This window comes from Triticum dicoccoides, chromosome 1B, assembly GCF_002162155.2.
Source record: "Triticum dicoccoides isolate Atlit2015 ecotype Zavitan chromosome 1B, WEW_v2.0, whole genome shotgun sequence".
NCBI classification, from domain to species: Eukaryota; Viridiplantae; Streptophyta; class Magnoliopsida; order Poales; family Poaceae; genus Triticum; species Triticum dicoccoides.
In genome coordinates this window covers 298,885,923-298,898,620 of record NC_041381.1, presented here as the reverse complement: position 1 = coordinate 298,898,620, position 12,698 = coordinate 298,885,923, and the positions used below count along the sequence as shown (strand labels likewise).

General features: G+C 42.7%; 1 protein-coding gene across 4 annotated transcripts in view; it reads right to left on the bottom strand.

Annotated features, from left to right (window-relative positions):
- Positions 1-12,698, bottom strand: part of LOC119331930 (protein CHROMATIN REMODELING 24-like) — a 15,785-nt gene that overhangs the window by 2,413 nt on the left and 674 nt on the right. The window contains exons 1-12 of one of the 4 annotated variants that reach the window (XM_037605118.1): positions 8,387-8,738; positions 7,960-8,106; positions 7,652-7,792; positions 7,497-7,574; positions 7,122-7,307; positions 6,818-6,889; positions 6,655-6,735; positions 6,468-6,586; positions 6,180-6,291; positions 6,006-6,074; positions 5,736-5,821; positions 5,547-5,657 (exon numbers count right to left, since the gene is read on the bottom strand). In XM_037605118.1, the coding sequence (XP_037461015.1) occupies positions 5,547-5,657; positions 5,736-5,821; positions 6,006-6,074; positions 6,180-6,291; positions 6,468-6,586; positions 6,655-6,735; positions 6,818-6,889; positions 7,122-7,307; positions 7,497-7,514 (854 nt within the window). In that variant the 5' untranslated portion in view covers positions 7,515-7,574; positions 7,652-7,792; positions 7,960-8,106; positions 8,387-8,738. Of the gene's footprint in view, positions 1-5,546; positions 5,658-5,735; positions 5,822-6,005; positions 6,075-6,179; positions 6,292-6,467; positions 6,587-6,654; positions 6,736-6,817; positions 6,890-7,121; positions 7,308-7,496; positions 7,575-7,651; positions 7,793-7,959; positions 8,107-8,386; positions 8,739-9,730; positions 9,932-10,460; positions 10,510-10,572; positions 10,704-10,780; positions 10,980-11,975; positions 12,153-12,402; positions 12,565-12,698 lie in introns of those variants that run through there. The other 3 variants (XM_037605110.1, XM_037605124.1, XR_005160731.1) reach the window with 3 other exon arrangements.

Sequence of the window (12,698 nt, the reverse complement as noted above, 5' to 3'; positions counted from 1 at the left end):
ACAAACACGAGTTATGGTAACAACAACAAAAGAGTTAGCTAAGGGGCGCGGAGTTTCTGAACTCGAGCACACATGCGCCCTTTATCCATGCCGATGAAAAATGTGTCGAGATCTGTTCCATTTCATTTTATGGGATCGAGGCGGTGGGTTAATATCCCAATGACCGAAATACGTATGGACAACTGCTGTGTACTGACCCCACATAGGAACAGAAGCGCTTACGCTATGATCTATTTTCTGGTGAGCCATGGCTCATGACATTAAGGTTCATGATGATCCGTGGAACAGGAAAAGCTTCTTTAATGTGTGGGACCGAACAGCGAGTATGATGAGGTGCCGTTCGTCCCAGGGGCTCCTAGATAGTTCCACTCAGGGAGAGGAGAGCTTGCTGTGAGCCATTCGGTGGTTGGGGAGGACACCATTGACAGCATGTAGTTCTTACTGCAACCGGTAAACAGGCTAGTGATGATTTCTCGATTTCGTTCATTCAAGCATTCATGGATTTGAGGTCGATTTGAAAGCTCTGTTTCTATGGTACTCAGGTTCCCAGTCCTCGAGGGCATGGACGACAATGAGCGACCAATGGATCTGGCGGAACACGCTTTGTCGGTATACGGAGTGTTGGCGGAGACAGCGGTTGTGGCGGCAGAGAGCTGAGACGCACAGATCTAAGACAAGGCGGACGTGCTGATTAGAGACAGGGAGGACTGGCCCGCTTGCCGTATCTCAGCAGTCAACGAGAAAGATGAACTCTGGAAGAACCTGAATGGAGTAAGACGACTATACAGACCCCAATTTTATGATAGTGTTGAGGTTTGAATAATGTAACTGACATACCTCATTAACCTGAAATCCTAACAAATATGTTTCTCCACAGTTAATTTTGGATCTTATGTACATTGTATTCTGTCGTCCGTCATGGTTAATGTCCTCATAGACGAAAAAAATTGGCAGATGAAAAGATTCAAGCTTGATTTTGGTTCAGGCGTAGAAGCTATTTGGTCCATTAGTCAGTATGACTAACAGTGCAAGCAAAGAGTATTCATGCTGCATAAGAAAATGCAGGACTTAGTGATTAGTTGATCAATCTGACTTCTGGCAATCATGAACACTTACACCTATTTCCAGTTTCGCTATGTCTAAGCAGTACATGATTTCTGTGTAGAGTAAGGATTGGCTCAGCGGCACCAATTTCAGAACATTATGCCCAACAGAGAGGAACTGCATTGGAGAAAGCAAAAAAGTTTCGCCAATAATGCAAGTGATAATGTCATTGTACCAACTCTGGGTACTAGCTTTGATTCGTTAACTGAGGCCTATGATTTTAAAACGTGTACTTGTGGGAAAGGTTTTGGTACCAGGTATGAGAAGAGATGATAAAATGTGTGCAGGGAATAGTCTGTGGATGAACAGTAAGTGTGATAGGGAAATTACTAGTTTTGGAATATGGTGTTGTTAGAAGAACCTGCTAATTGTTTATTTATTTTTTATTGTTGTATCCAGCGGAAGCCGGGTTAGAGAACGCATTGTTCGCGTTGTTGTGAGTGCCCAGCTCTGATTAGGTTGCTTAGATCAGAGGACTTACATAACAAACCACAGAGAGAAACACAATCATTAATTGTCGTAAGCTCATTGATGTGGCCTTGGAGAAACACAAAGTCCCAACAAAGTACATTACCCTCATCAAGGACATGTATGATAATGTTGTGACAAGTGTTTGAACAAGTGATGGCAACAACGATGACTTCCCGATTAAAATAGGACTGCACCAAGGGTCAGCTTTGAGCCCTTATCTTTTTGCTTTGGTGATGGATGAGGTCACAAGGAGATATCCCATGGTGTATGCTCTTTGCGGATGATGTGGTGCTAGTCGATGATAGTCGGATAGGGGTTCTTAAAAGGAAGTTAGAGCTACGGAGACAAACCTTGGAATCTAAAGGTTTTAGGCTTAGTAGAACTAAAACTGAGTACATGAGGTGCAGTTCCAGTACTACTAGGCACGAAGTGGAGGTTAGCTTGATGGGCAAGTGGTACCTCAGAAGGAAACCTTTCGATATTTGGGGTCAATGCTGCATAAGGATGGTGATATCGACGAAGATGTGAGCCATCGAATCAAAGCCGGATGGATGAAGTGGCGGCAAGCTTCTGGCATTCTCTATAACAAGAGAGTGCCACAAAAACTAAAAGGCAGGTTGTATACTACGGCGATTCGACCTGCAATGTTGTATGGTCCTGAGTGTTGGCCGACTAAAAGGTGACATGTTCAACAATTAGGTGTGGCGAAGATGCGCATGTTGAGATGGATGTGGCCACACAAGAAAGGGTGGAGTCCGGAATGATGATATATGTATAGAGTTGGGGTAGCACCGATTCAAGAGAAGCTTGTCCAACATCTGGTTTGGGCATATTCAGCGCAAGCCTCCAGAAGCTCCAGTGCATAGCGGACAGCTAAAGCGTGTTGATAATGTCAAGAGAGGTCAGGGTAGACAAAACTTGACATGAGAGGAGACTGTAAAGAGAGAACTGAAGGACTGGAACATCACCAGTTCGACTATATGCTCTACTGGGAACCTTTTATTCTCTGTTTAGACTGTACTTTGTACGTTTGCATTCTTGGTAAAGAACTAAATGATGTTTTGTGGCTACACACTCTTTTATGGCCTTTTCCAGAAGAAGGTTATATTAATGGGTCTTTTACATTTGTGTCCCTCACTGGAACCCACTACTCAGATTTGCCCCTAATTTCGAAGCATGCTCAAATTTGCCACTCTGCCGTCAATTGCACTTACAAAAATGCCCTTCCGTGCTGTTACCGTCCAGTTAAAGGGCGTTGACCGTTATCTGGACGTTTGTTGGACATTTTGCCCCTGACTATATGTGTCACGGGTGGGACCCACTGGAAAAAAAACATATCCAGGCTCTCACTCACTTACATGTGGGTCCGCTGCAGAAAAAAACCTCTCTCACTTACACGTGGGGCCCCACATGTACATGTCAAGTTATTTTTCTTAATTGATTTAGCAGTTTTGCTAATTGATAGGGCCCACGATTAGTCTCAATAATTAGCATAATATTTAACACTAGGTGGGATTAGTGCAACTAATGGGCCCCACATGTCATAGGAAGCCATTAATCCAAATCTAACCACCTGCGAGCATACGCCATGAACGAGGGCAGGGGAGCTCTGTTCCGGCGACCAAATGACCGATGGAATGGTCCTACGTGCTCCTGGGCTTGCTCCGCGTTGAATGGAAGTGGTAGGGTGAGCGGGGACGGCCGGAGTGTCGGGCACGACCGAGGCTAGTGGCGACAGCGGTTGAAGCTAGGTGGCAGGGGGGCTAGAAAGCAGGGGGGACAGGGGATAGAGGTGTATTGGCATCAGCATCTCATTGCGAGCATGCCATAGTGGTCGAAGGGTCTGGGGAGGGCAGACGGCGAGCACATGTACCTCGCCTACGGCCACCGGGGCGAGGCGTCGTGGGGTGGGGCTAGACAAAGAAGGGCTCATCGCTGAAGTGTAAAAGACTCCGCAACATCAGATGTATCAACAGGATGGTAAGGGATCGCCGGTGGACCTCATACAATGGCGAATCAAAGACGGCGGACGGTGGGCAGATGCGGCGGAGATGGCATTGGTCGCGGAGTAGAAAGGCACCCGAGGTCACGATCTCCGGTGTGAGGACGCTCTGTTTCATGGCGGGACATGCAGACATGGAAATGCGGCTTCTCATTGCCGTTGGCCACATGAACGGCGGCGCTCGGGTGAGCGGGCGGGCAACACACCCTCGGTCTCTAAAGAGGAAGAAGCCAACCAGCCAGTGGGCTGGGCTGGCTGGGTCGTCCTGGGCCAAAAGGTGAGGGCGCCCTTTCTCTTTTCTTTTTCTTTTTCTGTTTTATTTTTTCCATGGGAAAAATGTCCAACAAACGTCCAGATAGCGGTCAACGCCCTTTGATTGGACAGTAATGGCACGGAAGGGCATTTTTATAAGTGCCACTGGCGGCAGAGGGGCAAATTTGAGCATGCTTCGAAATTAGGGGCAAATCTGAGTAGTGGGTTCGAGTTAGGGACACAAATGTAAAAGGTCCTATATTAATTGGTTGGTGAGCTGATCTATCTGTGATTTGTACCTCGGTTCACAGATTATCTCATATATGAAACCATGAATCAGGGATCATTGGGTTATCTAAGCGGATATAACTCCGGAACGACAAGTGGTTCAGCGGTATAACTCCGGAATGACAAGTGATTCAGGTCTGTGGCCATGACGATCCAATACTTCAGGTGACATTGCAAGCTAGGTTATCCCCATCAGGCTTGTCAAGACCCTAATTACTATTTGCTGCTCTGTTTGGTATGGAGGTCCCCCAATGTTCCATGAAATGACTTGCCTGGCTGATGCATCCATGTTTAATGTGTTTTATGAGGTTCGTTGTGAGACAAAGTCTGAGGTTGATCTGATGTGTAGCTATTTAGTGTGAGTACATTCATAGATTTGGGTCCTATTTTGGGTGCTTTTTGGGTGTGGCTTTTTGTAGACAGGATCATATGATCATGCCGTGAGTGCCTATGGGGAACTACCAATAAGAGCCTTTAAAAAAACATTTTAATGGCTAATACTTTTCTTCTTAAAGTGTGTTCATTGTCCAAGAGGAGTGGATATCATCAAACAATTCTTACCCTCTCTGCAACATAAATAAGATCATCAACTCAGTTTTAGCCCATTAGAAGTTTCTCAAAGAAGTCAAACTCTATCAACATGCTGGTTCTTCCTGGTGCATGTCTATTCAAAAGTGTCACGACAATTGCCAAAAAATGCAATGGAATGGGCATTTGCCTATATGGCACCGCACAAGAACACCTTGGGTGCCCCCCCCCCCATCCCCTAGTCTGTCATTAAGAGAACCGTGGACGAGTGGTTGTTCCGATAAGAAGAAATTAAGTTTACTGTAGAAGGAAAGGTGGTAGGGTCGAAATAAATAGTCTACGTTGACACATGGATTCTGAGACCAGCTAGATTGACACATGGCAAGCTTTAGCAACACCTCAGTGAGGATCAGTTTATGGAGGCGATAATTAGCTGCATTATTCTATACCAGCAAAACTCTTGATGCAGGAGGTTGTTATAAAAAACACTGATCGAGGAGGTGGCCTCGCCAATGGCTTCCATGAACCAGGGAGGCTTGGCATTAATCCGACGGCCCAGAACAGAGGAGGAAGCAGGCCAAAACGTCAGAAGATAATTGGACCGGAGGGTAATATCACGATGCAGGCTGCATTAACTGACTGCATAGAGTGGGCCATATAGACTGAGTAGGCCCTAATACTCGAAAATATACACTAAGAAATAAGAGGGGCAGAGGGAATCTAGAAGAGAACAGACACCTGAGATAACAGGAGCAGCTGTGCTCGCGACCAGATAGGCATTTTCGTTAGCTAAGAGCCTATTCCCTCCGTTCCAAATTACTCGTCGTGGTTTTAGTTAATTTGAACTAAAACCACGACGAGTAATTTGGAACGGAGGGAGTACTAAACAGGAGAATCATACCTCTTAATAGGCTTTCTACTTGGCGCTCCTTGAAACAATGCACCGTGAATGGACACACCCACAATATCTCTGTTCTTGAGGAAATTTAGTTCGTTGCTCATCTCCTCAGACCTAATTAGAGGTTTTAATGCAGTTTCAGTGCAACACTAAATAAATAGCCATGAACAGTTTAACAACGGTTTTACTTACAAGGTTTGGGTGGGTTCCTTCTCTAACTCTTGTAGAGTTCTTGAACTTCCATACCCATTTGGAGGTGTTTTCAGAAGCTCATTCCTCTGTGAATAATTGAAGTGGTAAGGTACAGTAGTCTTTTTTTAAGCAACAGCTTGTATCCCTTACGAGGATAAGCTAGCTAAATCGCCAATAAAGTTATGTAGTTAAGTAGTTTTGTAGACCATGACCATCCGCAGCTAAATAAGCTGTAGTGGTTATATGAGAAACCAAAAGAGATGTGTATACCTTTTCGGTAATATATCTTTGAAAGTCCTTATTCTCAGTGGCAGACTTAAAAATGCCTAGTTTGAAAACCTGAAAAATTAAAATGATTTTAAATCTAGGAGAACACATAAGGAATATTTAAACACAAAAGTGTAAGAAGAACCTAAGAATTCTTATGCCATAAGTAATACCAACCTGTGCTTTATACACAATCTCTTCAATAGTTTCCGAGCTAATTAGTCTATAGATAATGCACTTTTTCTTCTGCCCCACACGATAAATGCGATCGGCACTTTGGTCATCAACACTGTAAAGATTGTAATAATTATTATCAGATTTATTTTCTTCCCTCAAAAACCATAAACAAAGATCAAAAAATATTTTTCTAGACATGGTTCACTATTTAGAGGCAGTAGTCATACACTGTTATAGTCAAACTTAACAGAATAAATAAAGCATTCCATGCTGCAAGAAATAATATACCATGGATTCCAGAATGGCTCCACAATGATTGCTCTTGAAGCAATATGAAGATCTAATCCAGTACCACCGGAGAAGGAGGAAATTAAGAAAATAGGCGCTCCGTCAGCTTTTTTGAACGCCTGAACAGTTTGAGAGTAGGAATAAGCACTTTCAATAAGGTACTAAGAAGAGAACTTTAAAAAGGTACCTCGATCCTCTTAGCTCGTTGTTTGTCACTCAAACTTCCATCTATTCGATCATGTACATATCCCTTTTTAACTATCACTTCCTACAGGAATTTCCATAGTGTTACCAATCCAAGGATAAGAATTAAATGTGTGTACCCATAAAGTAGGGTTGGCACTTAATACCTCAATGGCATCCAGCATTTTGCAAGTTCGAGAGAATATCAACACTCGAAGCTTTTGCTCATTAAACCTTTCCTGTAAGGCATTAAAAAAATTTACTGCACTGTTTCTTTTTTGTACTGGTAGCTAATGGATATATTAATAAATTACTCCCTTTGTTCACAAATATAAAATGTTTTGGATATTTCAATATGGACTACATAAAGACTGAAATGAGTGAACAAATACACTAAAGTGTGTCTATATACATCCAATTCACAAAAAAGTTAGAACGTCTTATATATGTAAACAGAGGGAGTAGACTTACCAGCAACCTCACTATGATATCAAGTTTTGAAGAGTGATGTTCTTCAGAAAAATGTCTATCATCTGTAGATGTTCTGCTTCTTAATTTTTTTACCATGCATTTTAGAACAAATCTCTGCGTACCATCTAGGTCTTCTTGACTTATCTTGTCCAATTTAGTAGGATGGTTGCAAATTTTTTGCATTAGCTGTTTAGAAAGACAAAAGTAACAGATGTTAAATTTATTATATTAGTTATGTTCGGAAATACTATCACAATAATTCATGAACATTGAATAAGCATTTGAATCGAACATAAATACAGCAGACTATCACAAGCAACAGCCATTATGTGTATCGTAAGTAGTTACAGAATATTTAATGATTATGTTGTATACCGTTGAAGCTACTATCATTTCTCCTGGGTTGTTTTTTCGAACAATACCACCACTCAGAAGCTCTCTGTATAACTTCTCCTGCATCAAAATAAAATGTTAATAAGGAAAATCTTACATGTTCTAAGTCACTCTGTATCCATATGATAAAATAGTACCTGATAAGGCGACAATCTAAGCCAAACGACAAACTCAACCTTTTCAGGTAAATTTAATCTTTTTTTCTCAGGCGTATCTGTAGATGATAGCACATTTTTCAATCTTCTCAAGAAGCAAGGACTGAGCAGACCTTGCAGTTTCTGTGAAATTGAAATTGTCAACAAAGATCACACATAAGATGCTAAAATTAGAAACATATGACTAAATCGCATATCCACGGGAACATTCAATGAAAGTAAAACCAAAGTATAGAGAAATTAGAAGTTTGCACTTTGCAAAAATAACAAATAAACTTCAAGAGGAGTACCTGCGAAGCCTTGAAAGACTCATTCAGCTGCTCTGAAGAAGACCCCTTGTAGTTTCCTTCGACAAGAGGAGCTAAATAGTTTTCATGAAAGTCCTTCACAGAACTGAATATTCCTGGGCAGCAGAAGTTAAGAATTGCGCGTAACTCCTGCATTTTCCAAGAAAAAATGATTTAGAAAGAGGAAAGAAAATATGTGATATTATCATACAAACATGGTTATTAAGCCTTTAAAATCAAAGTTTTTTGTGGTTGTTGTTTAGAGATAGCATTCTTACCAAGAACAATTTGTTAGAGAGGTTGGTCTGGCAGTAAGAAATGTAGGTTCTGTAATGCTAATGAAAATATTTATCATTTATTTATACACTGCTCTAGCTAGATATGTTTGGGGTGTTGTAAACTGTGCTTTTGGTCTTAAGACGGACTTTACTTCGGTACAGGAGCAATGACGTATAGGTGGATTATGAGGGTCCCTGTGAACCCCCACCAACAGCCCTGGAAGACTCCATCCTTATTTTGAGAGATGATAGCCACTGCTCCTTTGACCTGCACCTTCGCATCATCAACATTGAACTTCATATAGTCATGTGGCGGTGGAATCCACTGGGGTGGTCGTTCCATAGAAGAAGCTGCCCAGCCCCGCCTCGGCGGTTGAGCCAATTCTAGTCCCGCTCGTAAGGTTTGCACAAAACCAAAATAGTGAGCGAGCTCTGAAAGATCTCCTCGTGGATTGCTTTTCTACACACCCCAAATAACCTAGAGCACCAATAGTGAACTAGCGGGTGAAAGGCGTGGAGTTTGGCATGCCAGTGCCTGTTGCTAGTTTTTTGTCTTACTCCCTCCATTCCACAATGTAGTGCCTATAGATATTTGTGCAAGTCAAACTTTGCCAACTTTGACCAAGTGTATAGAGAAAACTGTCTACATCTACAATATCAAACATGTACATTCTGGAAATATAACTCACGATGTATCCAATGATGTGCATATGGTATTCTAGATGTACCTACTTTTCTCTATAGATATGGTCAAAGTTTGTAATGTTTGACTTTTGCAAAAATCTATAGGCACTATATTATGGAACGGAGGGAGTATATAGTTTGGTAGGGGCAGTGTTGTAAACAGGTGAATGGGAATGCATTGTGTGTTCGCAAGTAGATTCTACAATCCTTCCGGCCTATTAATAAAAAAAGTCGGCAACTCAACTACCGCAACAAAGCAAGGTTACCAGCTCTAATAACAGAAGCACTAGCTTGCAGTAGGCTTAGTGGCTGTGGTGTGGACAATATGGAAGGCTAGGAATAAAGCTTGCTTTGATAAATGTTCCCCTAGGATCCTACTAGTGTTATCGTGCAAACTTCTCACTGGATGACACTTTGGCCTGGGGTACAGAGGCAAGGATTACAAGGAATACAAGTCAAAGGCACAGAATTGTTGCTACAGGCGGCAGCTGAGGCTTTTAGCAGAAATAAAGGAAGGCACCTGCAGTCCTGGGGCTGGTATGGTGAGGTGAGGAAATGATGTGCTCGGATGCTGGAAAAGAGGGGAACGATGTGTATGCTGGCTTATTGTCATGCTCTGCTGAAGTTAGGGTTTTGTTGTTTGTTTACTTTCTCATGTTGAGTGCAAATAAGGTGCCTTCCTAGTTAAATCATGTACTGTGATGTGTGGAGAGGGGTTTTGTTGCAAGCAGAGGATGGTCCATAACTATTTGTAATTTTGTATTATTCACCCTTAAGTAGGAAAAAAAATTACAAAGATGGTGAGAGCAAACCTTCAACCCATTCGGTCATGGAGTTCCAGTAAGGAGTATTCTGTGGCTACAATGAAGCCTCTGCAAGTTACAGTATGACTTTAATGTCTCCTTTTTGCAAGTAACATGAGCCTCGTCAATGATCATATAGTCCCACGGCCCCTTCAGCACTGACCAATTATTAGTTGCTAGAGTGTGTGTAGTGATAAGAAGGCCCCCAGACTGCAATAAAAATATAAGTCATATATAACATTTTATTTATGTAAAAATCTACTGCTGCAGTCTCTAACTATGCTTCTATTAGACAAGTGGCCAGATAACCATACAAATATTAGATCTAGACTAATGGGATGTAACTGGCATACTCATGTCTTCCATGTACTTTGATTTAACCCCTAACTTCATAATGAAAAAGATCACGGTAGGGATTTTTCCCTACTGTAGTTGGTCAAAAAAAAAACATACAAATATTCATGGCATTGAAATCCTTTTCATTAAGCAACTTTTTATAAATGTTTAGCCCTTGGTTTCAGGTAAAATTGTGCAACAACCATCAGAGAAAAAGGGTATGATCATTATGATAAAAAAAAGGGGGGGGCAGCCCCAGTGCATGTAGCTCCCGCTTGCGCAGGGTCTGGGGAAGGGTCCGACCACTATGATACACTAACAAAAATAAAAAACAATATTTATTATGCCCAGATTTCTCTCGAAGCAATAAAACACCTAAATTTGACGGTGGATCAGGGCGTACCTCACAAAACTTGGCAAGCTCCTCTTTCCTTGTTTGTTTATCCTTAAATCTGTAGAAGAAAAGCTAATCAGACATGAAATGCCGCAAAACAGATGGGACAGAAAAAACTTACATGTGTATGTAGTTCTCTAGGCCAAGATCAATCATTTCTTCAATCCATTGATGCACAATGGCTGCAGGAACAGCAATTAGTGCTGTTTTCATCAGCTTTGATTCAAGGAGACCTGCTAAAAATGCTAGTATCTATACCCAGAGAAAATATGTTAGGAAGTCGAATCATATGCCTAATCATGCAAAAAAAAATGTTTCAGAACCAGCACCTGTTTAGTCTTGCCGAGACCCATATCATCAGCTACTAACCCTCCCGTTCCACGGCAATGGATATTCCAAAGCCATTCCAGGCCCTCCACCTGATGCGGGAGCAGCTCTGTGAACACTTCATTGCGGAGTATAAAAGGTCTTGTCACGGTAGATCCTAAAGGCTTGAGCGTAAAATTTGACACTGCCTCCTCTCTGACCCTTCAAGGAAAAAGAGATAGAACGATCACATTTTTGAATATTTTGGTACGCAAATAAAAATTACTTGCAAATAGCAGGAGGTTTTTCGGAAACAACATTCAACTCTCTAATCTGTGCTGTCCAATAATTAGAGTTGTGTTTAGTAAGGTGAGTGGCTGGGCAGCTAGTGCTACAGCACAATGTCAACATATCATTTACGCTCGCTCAACTACCACCTTTCTAGTATCAGCTTAATGTTTTAGCTTTTAAAGTTGAGTGCGCTAACAGATTATGCTTAATACCTACAGAGAATAAAAGAACCAGGAGAAAACCAAGTTGGGTGCATGTTACAAAAAAACAAACAGAAAATCTAATTAGTGTATGCAAGCACCACTGTCTTGCGGTGCCTCCAGTGCGTCGGCTCTGCAGTTAATGCGCTTGTCCTGCATTCACAAGATTCTATCCTGAGTTGCACCTTACGGCAATGGACCATGCCTACAATGCCACATCCTAGCTAGAAATAGAACTATAGAAGAAGCAGCCTGGGTGAAAATAAATGGGTCAAAGACATGGTTGTTGAGCTAGGATGAAAAAACTGTGACTAGTGCACACACTAATAGTTGCAACTACTCATGTAGCTCCGCCCCATTCGATCCTACATTAGCACTAACTGGATGCTATGGGATGTTCCATCGCTTTTTACAACACGTCTCTCTTGGTCATTTATATGTTAGGCTTTACAAAAAATGATGGATGAAGCTCAGATCGTAGAACACAGTAGAACCACTATAGATTTACCTATGCAAGTAGTATTTGAGTACAACTACAATAGTAACTCATGAGGATCAATGTGGATGAGGTTGTAGCAGATCTGTATGAACCGCACATTACGTGGATTGGATACTAAAGAAGAACTCATATGCAATGCCCAGCCCACTTAATAATAATCTCAACAAAAGGGGGTGCCGCGCCGTTGTGTTGTTGCTTCCAAAAACATATACAACTCTCACTACGCACCTGTTTCGTGACTTGGTATAAGACAAAGTAGCATGAGTTGGAGGAGCAGTAGGGCCCCGGCTGATCCGCCGCGCGTCCGCCATAAATCCCGTAGGCTGTGGCCTCTCAGCCACCTGCTCCTTGGCAGGTTGCTTGCCTTTGTCCATGAAAGGAAGTGCTGCGCGGCCGCTCGAGAAGCTGCATGTGGAAAATAGAGGAAATAAAATGATGAATGAAGCTCGGACCCTAGAACCACAGATATAGATATACACAATCACTGTAACCTCACTCGTGAAGGATCACGAGGATGAGGTTGTAGCAGATCTTTGTGAACTGCGCATATACGTTGATTGGATACTAAACAGAGCTCATATACGGGCAGTGTGGCCATGGTAATTAGCGGAGGCATTGTTCGCAAAAACAGGAGTACGCAACTCCCAGAACGCACCTGCTCGATGACTTAGTACGTGACGAGCTGGCGCAAGTTGGGGGAGCGGCGAGGGCCTGGCTGATCCGCCGCGTGTCCGCCACAAATCCTGGGTCCGGATCTCCCGCCATTGAGCTGCGGAGGAGATTGGTGGAGGGCGGCCGAGTCTTCCCGCGGCCGCGCGAGGAGGTGACAGCCGTACAATCAGACTCGTCTGTAACGGCCTGCTTGCCCTTGGGGCCTGGGAGCCAAGGCGGCCGCGGCCGTGCGAAGGTGAAGTGCGAGTTTGGTCCAGGTCTCCCGCCATTGAGCTGCGG